The 21993-nt window shown below is 33.3% G+C and overlaps 4 protein-coding genes across 6 annotated transcripts; 1 reads left to right on the forward strand and 3 right to left on the reverse strand.

Moving 5' to 3' along the window:
* The first annotated feature begins 8905 nt into the window (after nucleotides 1-8905).
* Nucleotides 8906-11462, forward strand: LOC108216500 (glycolipid transfer protein 2). 2 transcript variants are annotated; one of them, XR_010291544.1, is made up of 7 exons: nucleotides 8906-9351; nucleotides 9582-9637; nucleotides 9869-9999; nucleotides 10451-10586; nucleotides 10873-10906; nucleotides 11019-11162; nucleotides 11248-11462. XR_010291544.1 is itself a non-coding variant. In XM_017389272.2 (6 exons), exons 1-6 carry the CDS (start codon nucleotides 9168-9170, stop codon nucleotides 11281-11283), a joined length of 687 nt encoding a protein of 228 aa, XP_017244761.1. In that variant the 5' UTR covers nucleotides 8919-9167; the 3' UTR covers nucleotides 11284-11462. The 2 variants fall into 2 exon arrangements, 1 of the variants encoding a protein (XP_017244761.1); XM_017389272.2 differs by lacking the exon at nucleotides 10873-10906 and having other exon boundaries at nucleotides 8919-9351.
* On the reverse strand, nucleotides 11246-14477 carry LOC108216499 (endoglucanase 25). The gene is made up of 6 exons (XM_017389271.2): nucleotides 13851-14477; nucleotides 13454-13767; nucleotides 12894-13367; nucleotides 12640-12772; nucleotides 12375-12547; nucleotides 11246-12233 (listed from the first exon to the last, which is right to left on the reverse strand). The coding sequence occupies exons 1-6, from the start codon at nucleotides 14275-14277 to the stop codon at nucleotides 11826-11828; spliced, it is 1929 nt and encodes a 642-aa protein (XP_017244760.1). The 5' UTR covers nucleotides 14278-14477; the 3' UTR covers nucleotides 11246-11825.
* A 748-nt stretch (nucleotides 14478-15225) lies between these two features.
* On the reverse strand, nucleotides 15226-17449 carry LOC108218201 (pathogen-related protein). 2 transcript variants are annotated; one of them, XM_064091033.1, is made up of 4 exons: nucleotides 17128-17449; nucleotides 16493-16583; nucleotides 15714-16015; nucleotides 15226-15584 (listed from the first exon to the last, which is right to left on the reverse strand). In XM_064091033.1, exons 1-4 carry the CDS (start codon nucleotides 17239-17241, stop codon nucleotides 15444-15446), a joined length of 648 nt encoding a protein of 215 aa, XP_063947103.1. In that variant the 5' UTR covers nucleotides 17242-17449; the 3' UTR covers nucleotides 15226-15443. The 2 variants fall into 2 exon arrangements, with proteins under 2 accessions (XP_063947103.1, XP_017246605.1); XM_017391116.2 differs by having other exon boundaries at nucleotides 16493-16625; nucleotides 17107-17447.
* A 935-nt stretch (nucleotides 17450-18384) lies between these two features.
* Nucleotides 18385-20290, reverse strand: LOC108216766 (pathogen-related protein). The gene is made up of 4 exons (XM_017389604.2): nucleotides 19906-20290; nucleotides 19349-19481; nucleotides 18884-19185; nucleotides 18385-18764 (listed from the first exon to the last, which is right to left on the reverse strand). The coding sequence occupies exons 1-4, from the start codon at nucleotides 20038-20040 to the stop codon at nucleotides 18624-18626; spliced, it is 711 nt and encodes a 236-aa protein (XP_017245093.1). The 5' UTR covers nucleotides 20041-20290; the 3' UTR covers nucleotides 18385-18623.
* Between the last annotated feature and the right edge of the window lie 1703 nt (nucleotides 20291-21993).

A 21993-nucleotide genomic window follows, 5' to 3' on the forward strand; every position in this document is an offset into this window, starting at 1 on the left:
CACACGAGACTCCGCAATACATACAGATACACCCTCCTCGTGAATCTCCTCGCTGAAATTGGTGCAAAGATACTCAGTCTTAAAACGGCTCAAACGCAACCCATAACCCTCCAGCGATGCACGCCACTGTTCTAGCTTTACATTAACCTCATACCGAGACTCAGCTATTAATATATCATCAGCAAAAAGCATACACCAAGGCACATGCACTTGAATGTCACAGGTAATCACATCCAAAACAATTATAAAAAGCAACGGGCTTAACACTGAACCTTGATGAAGTCCTACTTCCACTGGGAAATACTGAGTATCTCCAACGGGTGTCCTAACACAAGTCTCCACCGCTGAATACATATCTTGTATGGTGCGAATATACATCGACGGAACCCCTCGCGCTGCTAAACATCTCCAAAGAACGGCCCGTGGTACACTATCATAAGCCTTTTCAAGATCTATAAACACCATATGAAGATCCTTACGACGCTCTCGATATTTCTCCATAAGACAACGAATGAGATAAATCGCCTCAATTGTTGACCTCCCAGGCATAAAACCAAATTGATTCGCTGAAATGGTAACAATTCTTCGAACCCTGCACTCAATAACTCTCTCCCAGAGTTTCATTGTATGACTAAGCAACTTAATACCACGATAATTACTACAACTTTGAGCATCACCTTTATTCTTGTAGATGGGTACCACAACACTCAACCGCCATTCACTCGGCATCTTGGATGTTCGAAAGATCACGTTAAAAAGAGCCGTCAACCATGTTACCCCCTGTTCTGCCAAACACTTTCATACCTCAATCGGAATCTCATCGAGCCCAACTGCCTTACCTTTACCCATCATGCATAAAGCTGCGCGAACCTCTGCCACAGTAATATCTTGACCCATATCCACATCATTGTTAGGAACATGTACAATCTCATTTTCGAAAACAATCTCCCTTCCTCGCGCTGGGTTAAATAACTCTGAAAAATACCTAACCCATCTCGCTGTAATATCCTGATCATGAAGTAAAACACGATCACCCTCATCCTTAATATAACGAACCAAACCAATATCCTGACGTCTCTTATTACGTGCTTTTGCAAGTTTAAAAATTTCATTTACCCCCTCCTTAGTACTTAGACGCCTATACATAATACATGTCTTGATACGCCTTAAATTTTGCCTATGCGACTGCCTGTTTAACCATCCTTCTTGCAATTTTAAATAACTCCCTCTTTATATGTCGCTCGGGCCCTTCGGGACATGATATTAGTTCCAAAAAAACCCCTTCTAATAACAACAATTATCATGTTCGTGTGTGAATAACAGACTAATATAAAATAGTTAATTAGCGAAATTTGAAGAGGATATATTATGTTCTAGTGTGTTTCTAGCCGTTTTTTAAAAATTTAAAAATTTCCACTCTCATTTTTTTAAAAAGCAAGTATGTTTTTTTAACTTATTATCATGAAATCCAAATTGAAACCAAATTATTAAGGTCCATATTTAGCAGGTTCGAGAGAAATCCAATATTCGATTCCTTACAATTTCATACTCCCTCCGTTTCAAATTAGATGTCCACTTTAAAAAAATCACACAGTTTAAGAAAAGTGGTTGTTCATAAATTAATTGCATTAAATGATCAAAATATGTGGAGTGAGATTGATCTAAGAAATATAAATACTCCCTCTGTTTTTTTTATATGTCACTTTTGACTTTGGCACGTATCTTTAGGTGCATTGACCGGTTAGCAAAAATTATTATTTTTAATTGATTTTTTTTGTGAATTAAAATTTTGATTATATATTTTTATTCAGAAAAAGAAAATTTCAAAAAAAATACTTTTAACTACCCGGTCAAAGCACTTAAAAGTGTGTGCCAAAAAGTTAAACGTCATATATTAAAAAACGGAGGGAGTAAGAGATGTGTGGAGTAAAATTGACTTTGAAAATATGATTTTGCATTGAAAGTTGAAGTGAACAAGTAATTTGAAACAAAAAAATTTCTTAAAAGTGTATAATTTTAGTCCATCGACTAGGTATGAGTGTACGACTGAAATAATAACTATCTACAATGTGTGGAATTATCCATGGTATGTGAAATGGGCTCTACCAATGATTATGTACATAAAACCTTTACTAATAGGTTACAAAGCCCAGGGTTGAAATGGGCTGTATTCATTCAAGTTTTCTACACCTTTTTCTTTTCGATTTCCTTTCGCCTGAACAGCTATCACAAATTACTTCTCTTCTAAAAATCACGATTAATCACCGATTAATCCCTGTTTCATAACTCGCCGAACTGATTAAATCTCCGATTAATCACCGATCAATCCGATTAATCTCCGATCAATTCAATTAATCCCCGATTAATCCTTGTTCCGTGACTTTACCGATTAAATCCGATTCCCGCTTTTTACACCACTGCAAATTACTTATAATCTTCTGGACTAGTCTAACTAAATGCAATATTGGTATCATCTATAACCTAAATATAAATACATGATATATTTATATTAATATTTTATCTATCCGTGGTTCCTTAGTAACTATGTAATTGTATATTTATCTTAATTAAATGTGTTAAAATTTGTATCACAAATAATATATAAACTTGAGAGTATTACATTTTTTGTGTTGCAGTACCGAAACTCGAAAAATCTGGTCACAAAGTATGGATTTTATGACTTGATTTTGTTGTGATATGTTATTCTACTTCTCGCTCACATGAAAAATATAAAAACATATTTATTTATAAGACATATAATTATAAATTATAAAAGGAATAAGTAAAAGATATCATTCTAGATATAGTAAAAAGGTTTCATATTTTAGTCAATATTTATATCAATACTTTTTCTATTAAAATTAACTGTAAATATAAAAATGTGTTTACATAAAATGTTTGAGATAAATTTTTTGTTTTACTTCGTTTTAGATAAAGCTAATTGAAGTTTATACTCAAAACCTTAATAACAATCAGATTTGTTTGATTGTCAACATCTTAATGACAATTTTATTAAAAAAAAATCTTAATGACAATAATGCAAGTCAACACACAAGTAATTACATCATCGCCTTAGGATTAACACACAAATTCCTTCAACTTAATCCAACTTAATGAAAGTTACGTGGTGTATTCTTGCTTAATTTTATCGATTAGCCGATATACAGCTATAAAAATTCAAAAATACAGAGAGTTAACATCTCGTTTTCATGATTAGCTGTGGCAGTGCATATGCATGATGTCATCAACATGCCATTAATGATAATAAACAAATTTTAATCAACTTGTAATTTGTTCATTTGTCCATGTTTCTTTGGAACCGAATAATAAAGATTACTAATCAGTGAAACTTTCAATGTGAATGAATGCACACAACTAGGAGATTCTTCTTATACTTTCGTCACCAATCTAAGAGATAGTAAAGCCTTTAGGTTAATTATATAATTAGGAACTATAAATTAATGATCAAGTAGTTAAATAGTCCAAGCATCATACGTACAGTATCTTATAAGCTTGATTGCTTTATGTCATAAGAGCATCTCCAACGGCGTTGGCTATAATTGTTGGCTAAATTGGATCTGTAAGACATTATGTAAAATTTGCTGAACCTGTAAGACATTTTGCTTCAATGGTACTGGCTATATTGGTTAGCTATAATTTAAAAATAGTATGTTATTAATATTTTAAATTGTTAAAATAGAATATATCAGTTCAATATGGTAATAAATGATGTACAATCTTCCTACAGATTTTCTTACAGACCTGTAGAGGTTCGACAAATTTAGCCAGCCATAGGAGGTTGGCTAAATTTATAGACAACAGCTGAGCATGGTTGGAGTTGGGTTTTTGGAGCTGTTGGCTAAATTTTTTTATTTTAGGTATGCCACCTCACTTTTTAGCCAAGAGCTTTAGATGGTTGGAGATGCTCTAATGGTCCCAAGAATCTATCGTGTTTAGACTTCATTAGTAATCGGCAAGTAATACGCGTAAATAATTATAATTTTATTATAAATCTTTGGCAATAATTAATCGGCACCGCAGAAAACACATATAATTTGATAAATAATTAAACATTACATGAATATTCACATTGTAGTGTGTAGAGTCCTTTGTAGGATTGTAGGAATATCTTTTATCATAATTCCAATTTTAAAAGGATAATCCGTCTCATATACTCGAATATTCTTATTGAACTAAGAGATTATTCCTTATATTGTAGAAATTTTTAAATATAATTCATGCAATTCTTAAAAAAGATAAATCTCGTATCTTATGCTCATTAAGGAGAACAAAGCTCAAACTGATCGGGATGAGAATTCAAAATAGTGTTTAGTGATTGTTTGAAATTACATATAAAAGAATACTGATTCTTTTTTTTTTTTTTTTTGACAATGCGGGCTTATATGCCTTATAAATTAATATCTGTTCTAATAAATTTCGGGATGAGCCAGAGTCGAACCCGGGTGTCCCGGGACAACAGAGGATAAGCCCAACATAACACTTGTGAAGATTAAAAAAACAATTAACTTTATTATGGCTAAGTTATCCTTCCCACATCTCCTCACTACTCGTATCACTTATTTTGATTTTCCCAAAATAATCAAGTTATAATTATATTATGTCCTTAGAGCATCTCCAAGGGTCTTATTTATATTTGTTAGCTATAATATGATATATAAATAATCATCTAAAATTATAACTAAGAGGTTCTAATTTCACTCCAATGGTATTATGTATAATTATATTATCTAAAATTATACATAATAGCTTTAGATGTTTTACAAATGTAGCAACCCCAAATTTAGTTATCTATATTTTTTTGCTAAGGGGTCATGGTGGGAGTGTAGAATTTTTACCTATTGTCTAAAATGTGCCACATAGATGCCATGTAGGTGCCACATAAACACTTTTATCTAAGAGGTCTAATGCCTTGGAGTTGCTCTTATATGTTATAAGTCTAAAAGGAAATAATTTGATGTTATGATATTATTATCATCAAAAACTTATCATCGGTCGAATTATATATCGAACAAATAAGTGCTAAATTAGAAAAAAAATTGTTCCATCTTGGAAGCCAACTAATATCTACTTCATATTTACGGTTTGTTTTTTTAAATCCAAAATAAACGCTAGTTTATGATTCTTGTTTTTAATTTAAAATAAATTATGACTATCATTTTAATTGTAAAATTATATAATTTTTTTATAAAAATAAATAAATTACATTAGATATTATAACTCTAATATAAAACACATTCATAACTATAATTTTAGTCCACACACATAGTATGAGTGACATGTTTGATTATATTCTTTCTCTATTTTGAATATATTTATATAAATAAATTTTCAAAAAGTGTTTAGTATCAGTTAGTTTTTTAAAAATTGCTCACATTAAAAATATACAATTATAATTTTAATGAAAAGTAAATAAATATTATTCCCTCTGTCTCCCTCAATTCTTTATATTGGAGGGGGACACGGAGACCAAGACAATGTATAAAAAATGAGTAAAGTAGATTTGAGATAGTGGAGGAAAGTAGTGAGTGTAATAGTAGTTTTTATTGTTAAATATGAAATAGTATGAGAAGATAGTGGGTGTAATAATGAGAAAAACTTACTATTTGTAGTAATGTAAAGAAATGAGAGAGACATTTCAAAATAATAACAGGAAAAAATGAGAGAGACAAAAAATAAATAAAATTAGAATAAGTCAAACGGATTTCTGAGAGACGGGAAGGAAAGCGTCAGCGTATCCGGGGGATCAAAATCAAAGGGAGTGAGCGTCAAGGCCGCGGCGTGGTTTATGACAACTCAACCACTACTCGCTGCAATCTGCATCGCCTGGACCCTTCTTCTACTTATCCTCATAATTTGCATCCTTCAGTAATCATAGGCTTTTAGTGTTTTTTTTTATATTATCGTATTGTAAACTAATATGTTAACATGTGTGTATTACTGTCAGATCTCGTAGTTTGTATTTTATAAAAACAAATCTTCACAAATTGCTTCTAAATTAAATCTTTTGGCTGACAATTCTAATTTATAAGTTTCATATGTTTGTTGACAAGATATGATTTTATTTAAAAACAAAATTACAAAGATATGATTAGTAAGTTCAAGTATTGTTTATCTTTTCGCGTAATGTTATAAGTACCAAATTACGTACAGATTTTGTCACAAAATAATGTGACATCGGTGATGTGATTTCCATTTATTTTTTTCTTTCTAATTTGATTGTTCTAGTATTTCCTTATATTTTGTAGGTAAATGTAAGATATGATTAATATTTTATATTAACTTTATATTTCGGTATAAATTTCAAACAACGGATGAAAGATAGGATGAGAGAAATTAATTATAAGATTTTCGTTATAATATTTGAATATAACAAAAGGTAGAGTAAATTTGAGAGTTTGGCCGAAGTTTACACCGATTTTCAAAAATTTGGCCGGAGTTTTGAATTCTTAGAAAGGTGTGTAGTCAAACTTTAGTTCAGCGTTTTAAGTGTGATTCCCGTTAAATGTCACTTAACGGGGGCCATATTTTTGGAAAGCGGAGCCAAAGTTTGACCGCCTTTTTGAGAATTCGGAACTCATTTTTACCCTCTGCCCGTCATTCATGTTAATAACATTTAATGGGAGCCACACTTTTAAAAAACGGATCTAGCCTCCTTTCTGAGAATTTGGATTTCTGCCCCACTTTTGAAAAATTTGTGTAAATTTTGGTCACAATTTTAAAATTTACTCTAAAAGTATTACGATATTTTGATAATTTAAGAAAATCTACCATGCTACAACATATATGAATTATTAATTCTAATAATTTAACATTATACAGCTAATTACTCATTTGCTGTATTTGGAACTTATATATTATGTTTGAATGTTTCCAGCAGACGGATAATAAGAAACTAGTTGACCAACGTAATGCATGCAATTTGGAAATCCAACTCAAGTGGTTCTCTGAATGTTAGATCTGTTTTGCACAATTATTGTTGGAAGAGGGTGATATAATATTAAGTAGAAGTTCAGTCAGTGATAATGTACAATATATCGGGATTTCGAAATCTGTAGAGTCAACCAATATAGATTTATTAATTAAATACACGGTTTTTCTAGTGTGTGCTTATGGGCACTAAGCATCAAATTTTATAAGTTTGGTGAATTTTTATTGGCTCCTTCTTATTTATAATGATGGATCTCACTGCAAATTCACCGACCACACCAATAATAATCCACCAAATTTATAAAATTTGGTGCTTAGTGTATGCACAAACTCTTAAATAAATACCATATTACAATAAGAAGATAATTATAAGAGAATACTCATATAAATAAATATGGTGTTTGTTAGAAGTATCTCATTTATCATTAACCGAGGTGATTTCTCACTAAATACTTGTTTCGCTCGAGTATTTCATGCATTTTTTTAAGTGTCTGCCTAAAGTAGAAATTTTAATTAAATTTAGGTGTTTAATTCTAAACAATAAATCATGATAACTAACTTAAAACAGGATAATTCAACCATGATTGATAATATACATTGAAGTTGAAATAATCGTAAACTTGAATCAGTTTAGTTTGATATCAAGTTTGTTCCATAATATTCATCAGATCATTCATCTTTGCGAGTCTCGTTTGAATATAATAACATATATCAATCGAGATGTTTCAAAAAAAAAAAAACATATATCAATCGAGAATGTTTCGTATATTCAAAATTTTCTTATGACGACATCTGATACGGTGATAAGGTGAATATTCAATGATGATATGATTTTATTTTCTGGCAATATGTATACAGAAATAGTAATTAGGTTTTCTGACACATATATAAAGTATAATTTAAATAGTTTTATATTTTTGCAAACTAAATGCTTTATTTTTTGTTCTATGTCCTCCGATATTCACCTTAGGCCAACTCTAACTATAAATCCAAATTTGGATCACCAAATGATCCAAATTTTGGGTGAGATCCAAATCCTATTTCAATCCTGTGATCCAAATATGGATCCAAATTCATTCATCTTTATAATATTCATATACTTTGATTTTATATATTTTTTAAAAATGATTAACTAATTTCATCATTAATTTTAATAATACAATAAACGACTATACAAAAATAAAATATTACAAAATAATTCGAAAAAGATGAAACAATACATTAAAATAAATTAAAAGTATCAAAATATTACATTATAATACTAATTCTTAGAATTAGTATATTCTTCCCACAAATGCTCAGTCAGCGTTCGAAATTCAAGATGAGCATCTTTATTTTTGATTTTTCTGTAACGATTGATAATTTGATGTATTTTGAAATTTTAATTATACTTAACCGTTGTTTTAATTAAATTCTAATATTAATTAATCTATCTTTAGTAACATTAACAAAATCATCAAATAATGAAAATAACAATATTTTAATGTTAAAAAGATTTGGATCAGTGAATAGCAGTGATCCAAATTTGAATCACTTTTTAGTCCACAGCTGGAGTGGTTTGGGGCAAAACTGCCCCAAATTTGGATTTTTGGATACATCCCCTTAGCCCTACATTATAGGCCGAAAACTGAAAAAGTTATTGATTTATTTTTTCTTCTTGGAATATAAAAAATACAGGTTCGTATATGTGGTTTATGAATTATATTTCCTTACCTTCTACCTGGAAAATAAAATTAAAAAAAGAAGAAGAAAAAACTAGATGATTTTGGGCTTACAGCTGTGTTGCCGAGATTCTACCGCATTATAGAATGGTGCAGTTCCCATTTAGTCTGAAATAGAATATAAATTGTTGCACATAAACAATGGTAGATGATATATCTGATAACATCAAGGTCAAAGTAAAGGTCGCTCTCACATGTCTAGACGTCTAGTACAAGAACTTTGGATAAGGAACCAAATAAAATAAAGTTTAGATATATGTTTCTAATTTTTGTAGAGTTCACAGCACTGATTTTTTTATAGGTTCCAAGGTATCTGGTGTCGTTGCAGGTTCTCATTTGTGAAAAATTATGTACATAAATATATTATTATATAGTCATACTCCAGTTTAATAACACTTGTTATTTCTGGAACTTTTCTTATAATAATTGGTAATTTTTGTATATAAAGAGAGAGAGGTTGCAAATCAAGAAGCAAGGAAACAGGAGAGATATATTGTGATGAAAAGGAGGAGAGACATGGAGATGGAGCTGAAGATGAGATCAGAACTAAGGTCTGCCATTGAAGAGTTCTCTAAGGAGGCTTTGATAGTTCAGCCTGTTGATGATCAAGTTCATAATGCTGCAGCACATATTCCCATCAAACCATTTCTTGTTGTCTGCAATATGGTTCTTCAAGTTCTTGGTACTCTCTCTCTCTCTCTCTCTCTCTCTCTCTCTCTCTCTCTCTCCCTCCCTCCCTCCCCCCTCTCCCCCTCTCCCCCCCCCCCCTCTCTCTCCCTCTCTCTCTCTCTCTCTCTCTCTCTCTCTCTCTACAACTAATAGTTATCATATGAAATTATGTTATTGTATCATTGTATGCAATTTTGCTTTTCTTGTTCTTATCTTTTAATATTTGATTTTATGTTCCTGCAGATAAGATTGGCCCAACAATGGCTGTTTTGAGACAAGACATAAATCAGAATATACAGGTAAATACAAACAAAACTTTGCTTAATTATTAGGCCATGTTGCTCCTGTTTATGATTTCATATACAAACTGTTCCTTGTGTTACTTGTGGAGTTGTGGTGTGTGAAAAACACACTCCCTTCCCTTTTGACTTTTCTGTTATAGATTATAAGACATTTTTACCCTCCTTTGGCATCCTCGAAAACATATTTTAGGACCACTGAAATGTAATGCTGTTCTATTTCACTTCCAGAGACTGGAAAAGTTTCAGGAATCAAACCCTTCATTATATTCAAATGTGGTTGAGATCCTAAAGAAAGAGAAGAATGAAGTCTCTGCAAGACATGTTACCAGCTGCAGCAGAGCATTTGTATGGCTTACCAGGTAAATTATGATCTTTTTTCCGCTAACAACTAATCGCTCTTTTTAATTCCTCAGAGTTAGTTAGGTGTGCTCATCACAGAGGAGAGCCTTAGGAATTTGGAAGTCGACAATTTAGCCTTATTTTTAACATAGCTCTCGGGATTAAGATGGCGAACCACTTCACAGTCACTCCTCTAGCTAAAATAATATACTAGTGCATAATTTTAGGCTAATGGCATGATGCATGTGGTTAGTTGACAACTAAAATTTTGGAGCTTGCTGACTCCGTATATAATATATTTGAGTTGGTTGCAGGTTCTTAAATTATAGATAGAAGCATATATTGTTGTGGGGTCTAAAAAAATTCATGCTGATATGGGGAAATTTGAACAAATTTTTAAGAATTAGTTTGCAAGTCCATATATCAGCTATAAGAATAAGTATTGAGCAATTTTATTTCGGTACTCTGCAGATCTCTGGATTTTACAGTGACATTGTTGCAGTTATTACTGAAGGACTCTGAACTTAAGATGGAGAAAGCAGTAGAAGAAGCATATGTTGTCACTTTAAAACCATGGCATGGATGGATCACTTCAACGGCTTACAAGGTAACCATTCAATTTCCAGAAGTTGTTTAAAAAGCTATGTTGGTAATGCAAATGCAATTACACTAATCTTTTTGAGAATAGTTTCTTGTGTTATGCACTAATGCTTGCAAAATGTTCTTCATAAAAAACCAAAACTTCATTCTGTACTTCCTTGACTATTACTTTCATTCTGTATTTCCTTCTTTATTACTTTACTGCAATCTGTAAATTGCAGTGAATCGGAAAAATTTACTGAATCTCTTTGACTTATTCCTTGTTTTCTTAAACTTCACCTATTTACTTGTAGTGTGTCTTCTGCAAATTTGCGCAAGTTGCCTCTGGTGCGTAGTTGTTCTTTATAACAGAAAACTTAATGTTTTGAACCTACATGAACATCATACAGTGATATATATGGTAGTTGAAATTTAAGCGGACTAATTTATGGTTTTCCAGGTAGCTCTCAAACTAGTGCCTGATACAAAAGCTTTTCTTGCCATTCTCATGTCCAATGATGAAGACAATGACAGACTTAAGGAAGAAATGGAGATGTTTATTTCACTACTTGTGCCTTTCCTCGACAAAATCCACTTAATTTCGGTGTGTGAATCCTTCTTCTGATCAATACATGTGCATCGTGTGTATATAATGTTGTCGGCACATAATTCTATTTGATATCTTGCAGATAACATTCAACTTGGATAATATGAAGTCTCCCTGAAGATGCTAGCGAAAGAAGTGAAAGAAACCACAATGTTTTAGATAGTTCAGTTTTGCTTGTAGTGTATATCCATATTATCCTTCGTGCTGTACATAACTATGTGAATCACCTTCTAATTAGCAATAGTTTACAATGTAAAAAGTCCGTAATGCAATGTGAAACGTTTGCTCAGTCGATCAGTCGTTCCAATTTTTGTAAAAAATCTGTAATGCACAGATGTAACTGTAAATATGCTATATTTCAGAAATTATACCGTCAAAGAAAATCTTCTATCAGCTGTACAGCCTTATAAAAAAATTTCTGTATCTTTTCAACACAGGGCATTGCAGTTTTAGCCATTTGTGACTTGATCAACAAGATCTATGCTACAGGAGGTATAAATAAAGCATTGAACACAGTCATGATGTATAAACATCCAAAGTTATTGTTAATAGTTCAAAGTCCAAAATTTTCAAGCCAATATATCTTGACACCTTGATTTCGGGTGCTGATGCATCTTTTCCTTCCAATAACAGTTTGAAAGATATGTAGTGAAGGTCTCATTAACGTAGATGAATGTTTTGAAAAATACCCATCATGTCGATGCCTAAATTGAGGCCATTTGAGCTAGATGAATTTAAATGGTCACGGGTCATGAGCGGAGGGCCATGATGTGCTATGAGCGCAGCTACTAAACCAGCATTGCTCGATATGGTTGGCTCTGTAAACCATGGCTTATCCCTTTCATCTAAGAATATGTCATTATGGTCAGGACCTCCAACCATGGCTCCTACAATCTGATTTGGATTTGGTTCTTTGGCGTTCAGCCATTTATCTCCTTCTGCACAAGAATGAGTTTTGTGATCCCATGGTATCGATGCACCTCTATGGTAAACGTGTGTTGGATACTCATCACCAAAGCCGACAATGTAGCTCATCTTCATAGGATTATCTCCAAGTATATAATCAACCTAAAACAAAAATGTAAAAATTTTACTAGTGAGATTATGATATATATTCCAATATTAAGGGGTTGAAAACCTCGCTAGGCCTTCAGAGAACTTATGTGATTATAGGCTCCAAATAAGTAGCACAAATTAGGGAATACTTGCCTGAGACCTTGAGAAACTTCTCAGTTTATCCAGTGTTACTACAGAGCCAGCACAGCTGCTACCAGATCTACGCAATAGATCAAGATAATCGCTGTACAATTTACTCAGAAAAGACGCTGTTGCAGAATATTGTAGCGGTGCACCATATTTAGGTTTCAAGAGGATCAAACCACCTGATATCAAAAGCAGAATACTTCATAATGAAATGGATTAACTAATGGCGACAATCAAGCTTCACCAGAAGTAGCACACACAAATAATTTACCGTCTGTCATATCAGATTGCAGTTTGTTGAGATAAGAACACATGAGCAAGTCAGTCCTATTGGTTGATGATCCAAATGCATCTTCATAAGGGTACCCCAGGTCAAGGAAAAATCTAAGTCTTGATAGCAAAATCTAGAGGAACAATAAGTAGAAAATAATGTCAGGAATCAACACATATGTGTACATTCACACCACAAAAAGGCATAGTCGAGGTAAGCCTGGGATGAACAAAATTTTATAGTAGATCACATACCATAGTTGCACTAAGCTTATTATTCCAATAAAAGATCCCATTTTCAGAGGACAATTCTTCTTTTACTGCTGCATCAAAATTTGTGGTGGCATAGTCGAGGTAAGTACTGTTCCCGGTTGAAAAAAATAACCACGTTCCACCCCATATCAACTCGTCTCTAAAACCTGAAGAATTGTAAAATTCACTGGCTTGTTTGCCACAATCACTGTTAGTGTACATTCCCTGTATATGTCTTGTGCCATTTTTACTAGCAACTTCAAACAATTCCTCAGCTGCTTTTATTAGTTTTCCTGCATAAGCTTCGTTGTTCTTAAATACTAATGATGCTGCTGAGAATGCTGCAATAATTTCCCCTGCTAAATCTGAAGCAGTACTATCACAGACCAATACATCCCTTCCGTAGCTCATGTCTTCTGGCCTTTGCCAACAATTTATATCATTGTCAACCTTAGAATCTTTACTAGCACTCCCAACCTAAAAATTAGAAAATATTACTGTACAAAATTTTCAAGAATTAATTAACTAGATCAGAAAGGCTCACTTTTACAAACATAGCATACCTGTGAATAGATTTTACTAGGAGTGGAAGCACTTGAATTTCGAGGAACAAAGGCCTTGAGCAAATAATCACTCCCCCACTTTATGATGTCTTTTATATGCTCAAGTTCAGCTATATCATCATATTTCTCATGATACTCAATCACAGTCCAGCTCAATAAAGTTATAGTATAAGCAGTTGACAAGCTAAATTTAATATTGTTCCCTGAATCATAAAATCCTCCCACAAGATCAACGTTCGTAGTACTACTATTTCCATCTTGTAAACCAGAATCACCTCGGAAGTTCACTAAATTGTTTTTTGGAAGAATCCCAGCTGAAAAAGAAAGTTCAAACTAATTAGAATACCATAGATGTTATAATTCACGCAGACTGAAAAACATGGTATTTTGTCCTTACACTTTTGAGCATCAAAGAAGACAAGTGCTTGATTCACAGCAAGTGTAAGATTCTTGACAGAGTCCTGGTGATGGTGCTTGTGCAAGGGAACAAAGTGTAACAGAAAAAAGATAAGGGCAATAACAAGAAAAAAAGAAACTGTAACATAAACGCAACGTTTCAAGTGTGTCTTATCAGTGACAATTAGATTGTAGTCATAGGATTTAGAGAATCTTGAAGGGAGTACTGATTCATATCCGGACGGAGTTTGTGATTGAGGTAAGATGTTGAAGTCAATTTCTATGGAGTTCCAGTGGCTAGATGATGGGAGAAGCCGGCCAGCCCCAGATATTGTTGTATGAACAAAAGCAAGCGGCTGGTTATAGTCATCATCAGAAGCTGCTGTTGTAGTGTGCTGCGGTGAGCCTACAGATGATGATCGAGGCATGGTAGACTAGGGAATGCAAGGTGAGAGCAGAATCTAAAAATGATAAAGCATAGTTTGAAAGATTTTTGACATTTCTTATGGAGATCAAGTGACTCCTAGCTGTTTTATGGACTGTCTGGTATTAGGGTGGAGTTTAATATGCATGAAAAGAACTACATGAGGTAGATTGAAGTTTACTAATATAGTAATATATAAAGGAATGAAATAAATAAGATCTCTTTATTTCTATTTTTTTTTGGTATATTAGACTTCTAGTAGTAACTTCATGAATTAAGAAAGGCTAGGCAAATTATCAAAGGGGGAAGCAGTAAGATATTTCTGTTGGGAAAGTGAATTAAATATTTACATGAGAAATGTATGCCCAAGTTAGTGAATCATCTTAATGGTATGAGTCCAAGAGCTAGAGGTTGATGCATGCAACAAGAGAAGAATCCTGAAAGATAGGGAGACAGAAGTGTGAAGTTCGTGCACCAGATCAAAATCTTTTCCGGAGTCTGTGCACCAGATCCGAGTCTGTGCACCAGATCCGACCTTTTTATGTTTTAAATCATAGCCATAAATTTTAATTGGATTAAAGGTAGAAAATGTAGTTCTGAATAGAAGATTGTACAAGTCAAGCCGGATTTGCAAGCAAGAGTAGAAGTATCATAACGGTAATTACAATGCAGTAGTTGTCAACTAAATAGATATCCTAAGACATAACATATGAAGATGAGAGGGACCAAGCTGTCCAAATGGCAACATCATGTCGAACCCGAATGCCTGCTATCCTTCCGGCTGAAGATTATTCTAAGGAAATATTGCTATTAAATTTGAGCCGTTTGTCATAACAATTTGGGTGATTCTGTTGTTTCTAACGTTTAGTAATAACTAGCATAGTTATAAATAAATATATGTTTAATTAGTAAGAAAAGGCCAAGGCAGTGACAGTAAAGATATACACAAGGGAGAGGCTGTTTCCGCAAAGAATGATTTACACAAAATGATGATATAAGGTAGCTGCAGAATGTAGTCAAGCTAGGAATAAAATGCATCACTTAAGATGAGTTTAACTGATTTTGTTACAAAAGCTTCAAGAAATGCCAAATTGCAGTAATACAATACATGAAGGCAGAATACATATTATGAAGATGCATTATGAAATATTCATCAGTTTATTGTAGAGGTTATCCTGTCCTCATAACAGGGCAGCTTGAAGCCATTCCACCAGTAGAATCAGTAGTCTTTTCACCCTTTACCAGACCTCCGAGAAGTTCTCCCCTGTCGTGAAAAAGCTCCACCTTGAAGATCTTGGAGTTTTCATCCAACTGTTTGACAGATACTTTAGTCTGTCAATTTTTCATTCCAAATGGTACAAGCTATGACATTAAAATGTCCATGATTCGAGATGATTAACATTAAAAATTTAAAATGCTATTGATCGAGAGATAAATTACCTCAAAAATGCCAATTCCCTGAAACTCTGCTTTTTCTCCAGTAGGGGCATGGCCTTTAAAAGGACCTTCCACGAAACCCCAGTGTCTGAACTTGTACACAATCACGGGCGGTCCTGCATATACATGGAGAATCTCTAGAGCAAATCCCCGAGGAAATGCTGTGGTGAAAACAACATGAGATGAATCAGCTGATTCCTCAGCCGGATTGTAGACGCGATAATGTTCAGGGAGTTGTGTTTGTAGCATAGCATTGTATCCTCCCTTGATCCTTTTTATGTCACCCATTGTAAGGCCTTGCCTTCCTGAAGAATTCAACAAGTTTGTTCCTTCAGGAAACTGTAGCGCTCTTATAACTTTAACCATTCTATTATAATTGTATTGCACACACCATTAATTGAAGCTAGCTATCACATATGTAACAAAGGCCTGTTTGGGAATTAGCAGTTAGCGGATTGAAATAGATGTTTTGACTAACTGATTAAAATAGATGTTTTGACTAGCGGATTGAATTAACGATTTTTCTTAAAATTGTTTGGTAAATAGCTGTTTGATTAGATTTTTATGACACGTATCAAAACCTCTAACCCAAAAAACTCCTCAAAGAAGCTTTTTGAAAATTAGCTTTTTTGAGCCCAAACCTCTATTTCAATCCGCTAACTATCAAACACTAGCATCTGCGGATGTCGAACCTCTAAAACACCTCAAACCTCTCATTTTACCTCAAACCACTAACTACTGTGTTTTTACGAACTAATCTAGTTCTGGCCCTGAAATTTTACCGTTCACGCTTAGAGTAAACTTCTGTGTATCAACAGTTTTGAAGTCTTCCGGTCGGGTTTTGTGAAACATCTCCATCTCCCACGTCTTCACAAGCTTCTGCACTTTTTCTTCCAATGAACCCGCTGCCCATATCTACACACAAACACAATGTTTTTTTTTTAAGTTAACATGTGAAATTCATTAAGTGACTAACAGATTAAGATATTTTTTAAAGAAAGATAAAACATGATTTATGCATGGAAGAGTATAAGATCTTGACGGTCGATATCTAAAGATTTTAAACTTAACATGATATATGAGCTTATCTGTTTAAATCAATTTTCTCAAGATGTTGGGAGGAGGGCTTGTCAGGATCATGTTATATTTCCCGAGTTTCTCATGTTAAGTGACTGGTTATCCCGAAACATCTGGATCTAGAGGAGGGCTTACGAGGATCATATTATATACCGGCAATGTATATATGTTCAATCGGACAATTGAGAGCGTAAAATTGGTTTCTAACACTTCTTTCCAAGTTCTTTAACAAGCAAAATCCGGTACCAATGAAAACAATATTTTCAGCATTCAGCAAGTCCTGAAGTGTTTTTTAACGTACTGAAAATCAGAAAACTACCTTAGTTCGGCCTTGTTCAAAAAGCTTATCAACAACATCATAGTTTGGAGGAGCTCCAAACCTCCAAACAACGTCTTTCACATTCTCTGGATCCAGCAAGTCCCTGTATTTCTCCACCTTTGTAGCTCTTGCCATAGTATAATACGCAATATATGAGAATACTACTACACTAACGTGGAAGGTATTTATAGTGGCTTAAATGAGTCCCCAATGAGATGAGTGGGTCAAGTGAGATATTCTGATACAACCGGGTGACAGTTTGATATAAAATCCATTGAAATTTACTACTCCCTCCGTCCCACCGGGTTGTTAACGTTCACTGTTTGCACGCATTTTGAGGCTCTTATAAAGTATATTTTCATAATGTTTTTTTAATTTATTTTTTTTCTGAATAAAAGTTTAAACATCAAACTTTTATTCAGAATTTTTTTTATAAAAAAAACCCTCATGCAACTATATTTTATAGAGGTCTTAAAAAACGTGACAAAAAGTGATGTTAACAATTCAACGGGACGGAGGGAGTAATATATACAGGTTGATGGGATTTTTTATACTTTAAAATAAGTAAAATAAATAAGATCTCTATATTTTAAATTTTTTTTTTTTTGCTATATCAGACTTTTACTAGTAACTTCATGAATTTAGAAAGGCTAGGCAATATATCCAAGGGAAGCAGTAAGATATTTCTGGTGGGAAGTGAATAAAATATTTACATGAGAAATGTATGGCTAAGTTAGTGAATCATCTTATGGTATGAGTGTAAGAGCTAGAGGTTGATGCATGCAACAAGAGAAGAACCCTGAAAGCTAGGAAGACAAAAGTGTGAAGTTCCTGCACCAGATCCGACCTTTTTACGTTTTAAATCATAGCCATAAATTTTAATTGGATTAAAGCTAGAAAATGTAGTTCCAAATAGAAGATTGTAAAAGTCAAGCTGGATTTGCAGGCAAGAGTAGAAGAACTTTTGTGCTTTTAAATATATGTAGTAAAGAAAATAACTATCATAACGGTAATTACAATGCAGTAGTTGTCAACTAAACAGATATCCTCAGACCTTAAATACGAAGAATGAGAGGGACCAAGCTGTCCAAATGGCAATATTCTAAGGAAATATTGCTATTAAATTTGAGCTCTGTCATAACAATTTGGGTGATTCTGTTGTTTCTAATGTTTAGTAGGCCGTGACAGTAATGATAGACGCAAGGGAGAGGCTGTTTCCGCAAAGAATGATTTACAAAAAATGATGATATAAGATAACTGCAGAATGTAGTCAAGGAATAAGGATCCGAAAAGATGTGATATAATCATAATAAAAGACTGGCACTTGAGATGAGATTAACTGATTTTATCACAAAAGCTTCAGGAAATGGCAAATTGCAGTAATACAAACTATATGTTATACATTGAAGGCAAAATACATATTATGAAGATGCATTATTGATTACGAAATATTATGAGAACTCTTGAGACCATCCAGTGGTGAAGCTTATTATTTATTTATCAGTTTGTTGCAGAGGTTATCCTGTCCTCATAACAGGGCAGCTTGAAGCCATTCCACCAGTAGAATCAGTAGTCTTTTCACCCTTCACCAGACCTCCGAGAAGTTCTCCCCTGTCGTAAAAAAGCTCCACCTTGAAGATCTTTGAGTTTTCATCCAACTGTATGACAAATACTTTAGTTTGTCAATTTTCATTCCAAGTGGTACAAGCTATGACAGTTATATGTCCATAAGTCGAGCGATAAACATTAAAATGCTATTGATCAAGAGATAATGTACCTCAAAAATGGCAATTCCCTGAAACTCTGCTTTTTCTCCAGTAGGGGCATGGCCTTTAAAAGGACCTTCCACGAAACCCCAGTGTCTAAACTTGTACACAATCACGGGCGGTCCTGCATATACCTGGAGAATCTCTAGAGCAAATCCCCGAGGAAATGCTGTGGTGAAAACAACATGAGATGAGTCAGCTGATTCCTCAGCCGGATTGTAGACGCGCAAATGTTCAGGGAGTTGTGTTTGTAGCATAGCATTGTATCCTCCCTTGATCCTTTTTATGTCACCCATTGCAAGGCCTTGCCTTCCTGAAGAATTCAACAAGTTTGTCCCTTCAGAAAACTGTAGCACTCTTATAACTTTAACCATTCTATTATAATTAATTGCACACACCATTAATCGAAGCTAGCTATCACATATGTAACAAAAGTGCTTTTAAGAACTAATCTAGTTCTGGCCCTGAAATTTTACCGTTGACGCTTAGAGTAAACTTGTCTGGATCAATAGTTTTGAAGTCTTCCGGTCGGGTTTTGTGAAACATTTCCATCTCCCACGTCTTCACAAGCTTCTGCACCTTTTCTTCCAGTGAACCCGCTGGCCATATCTACACAGAAACACAATGGTTTTTAAGGTAACATATGAAATTCATGTAGTCATGATTAACACATTAAGATTTAAAATAAAAAAAATGATAAAGCATGATTGATATCTAAAAATTTTAAATGGATTGATTACTTAACATGATACATCGAGCTCATTTGTTTAAATTGAATTTTTTAAAGTGACTTAGCAAGATCATATTATATTTTAATAATTCCAGATGAAAAGTGACCGATCTTTTAAAACAAGAGAGCTTAGAATCATATTATATTCTAACATCTTTAATTGTACGATTGAGAGTGTAAAATTCGTTTCCAATACTTTTTCCAAGTTCTTTAACAAGCAAAATCCGATACCAATGAAAACAATATTCTCAGCATTCAGCAAGTCCTGAAGTGTTTTTAACGTACTGAAAATAAGAAAACTACCTTAGTTCGGCCTTGTTCGAAAAGCTCATCAACGACATCATAGTTTGGAGGAGCTCCAAACCTCCACTCAACGTCTTTCACATTCTCTGCATCCAGCAACTCCCTGTATTTCTCCACCTTCGTAGCTCCTGCCATAGTATAATACACAATATATGAAAATACTACTACACTAACCTGGAAGATATTTATAAGCTTCCGATTCTGCAGGGATGATGACTAGTCAATGTTGTATTACAGTTACTATTCAACAACTCAAGCCGTTAATGACAAAAACAGAGAGTCCGTCGAATACAGATCACATGTTCGATTTTCCTTTTGTATAATTTGTAACATATTTTGACCCGTTGGGATCGAAAATCTGTTCCACACGACTCGTTATAGATTTGATATTTACATGTAAGTTAGCTTGTTGGTTTTGTTCTACTGCAGACACTGGTCAATGACATAATATCCACATGCCTTTGTGGCTGAAAACGTGTGCTGTTTGCCGATTGGTAAGTTTCGGGTTAATTAATCAACTTACGCTAATAATAAATCGGTTTTTCTATGGTGTGCCCAAGGGCACACACTAAGCACTAAATTTTATGAGTTTGGTGCATTCTTATGGGTCATGTAATCATAAATATGGATGGCCCCCCTGCATTTACACCAAACTCCACCAATCAAAATCCACTAAACCCATCAAATTTAGTGCTTAATGTGTGCCCTTGGGCACACACTAGAAAGACCCATTTATCATTCAAAATTTCAAATCAAATTAGCAAAGAATCGTTCCTCTTTTTCTCAAAAGAGAGTACAGTAAAGAACCCGATATTTTTAGAGCATCTCCGAAAATTTACATATCCTTCTGCTCTTCAATATTTATTGAGTCTCTAATCGGGTTAATTATCAAACTCATCACTGAAGTGGACAAATGGTATCAAACTCATCACTGATCTCCACGGGATTTTAAATGACTCACTAAAATCGCTTAATGGTATCAAACTCATCACTGCCGTTAAAAAAACTAACGGAAATTTAGACGGAATGACACATTGGCGATTGACGTGGCACGTTAATAAAAAAGACTGAAGAAAAATAAATGAAATAAAATAAAAAAAAAGAAAAAGTAGAAAATAGAAAGAAAGAAAGTAAATAAGAGTAAAACATATGTCAACAGTAGCTACATACATAGACACACACTGCTGCTTCACACGAGAGAAGAGACCAAGCGTCAAGAACATTCAGAACGAATAGCATATAAACCCTAATCCAAATTAAACCTCATCAACACTAAATCATAACCAGGCATGAAAACCCTAATCTTTTTTGCATTTTCGTGTCGTATCTTTGTTTATTGATGCTGTAAGAAAATGTTTTTGTGGCTTATATATGTTTTATCTGCATGTTTTAAATCATTGTTAAGGTGTCGTGTGTTTGTATAATGATGATAGTTGATCATGTTAAAACCCTAATTAGTGTTCATTATTTTCAGAATGTCAATCTTTAACATGAATATCACTCTGTACCATCATTCCGTCTAAACTTTCGTTAATTTTTTTAACGGCAGTGATGAGTTTGATACCATTAAGCGACTTTAGCGAGCCACTTGAGACCCCGTGGAGATCAGTGATGAGTTTGATATCATTTGTCTACTTCAGTGATGAGTTTGATAATTAACCCGTCTCTAATCATTATCTATAACATCCACGACGCGACGTCAGGTTGTGCTTTATTTAAACCTAATATAGTTATCTTTATAATATTTTTAATTTTATATTTTCAATATTATATAATATTAAGTATAATAATATTGTATTCTTATTACTCAAATTTATTAATTATTTTAAAATATTGCATATTTATGAAAAATACTAATAAATCCAATATAATTAAATATATATCATATTATATATAAGTAATGTTTATTTGTTTTATTATTATATTCAAAAATATGTTATTATATATTAAATTATATATATTAAAATTTTATTATATTTAATATATTTTCATTATATATATATATATATATATATCTAATTTTCATTTATAATGAATAAAATATTAATTTTAATTTATTTTACATTAATGGGTTATTTAAAATTTTTA

Source organism: Daucus carota, chromosome 4 (assembly GCF_001625215.2).
Source record: "Daucus carota subsp. sativus chromosome 4, DH1 v3.0, whole genome shotgun sequence".
Taxonomy (NCBI): Eukaryota; Viridiplantae; Streptophyta; class Magnoliopsida; order Apiales; family Apiaceae; genus Daucus; species Daucus carota.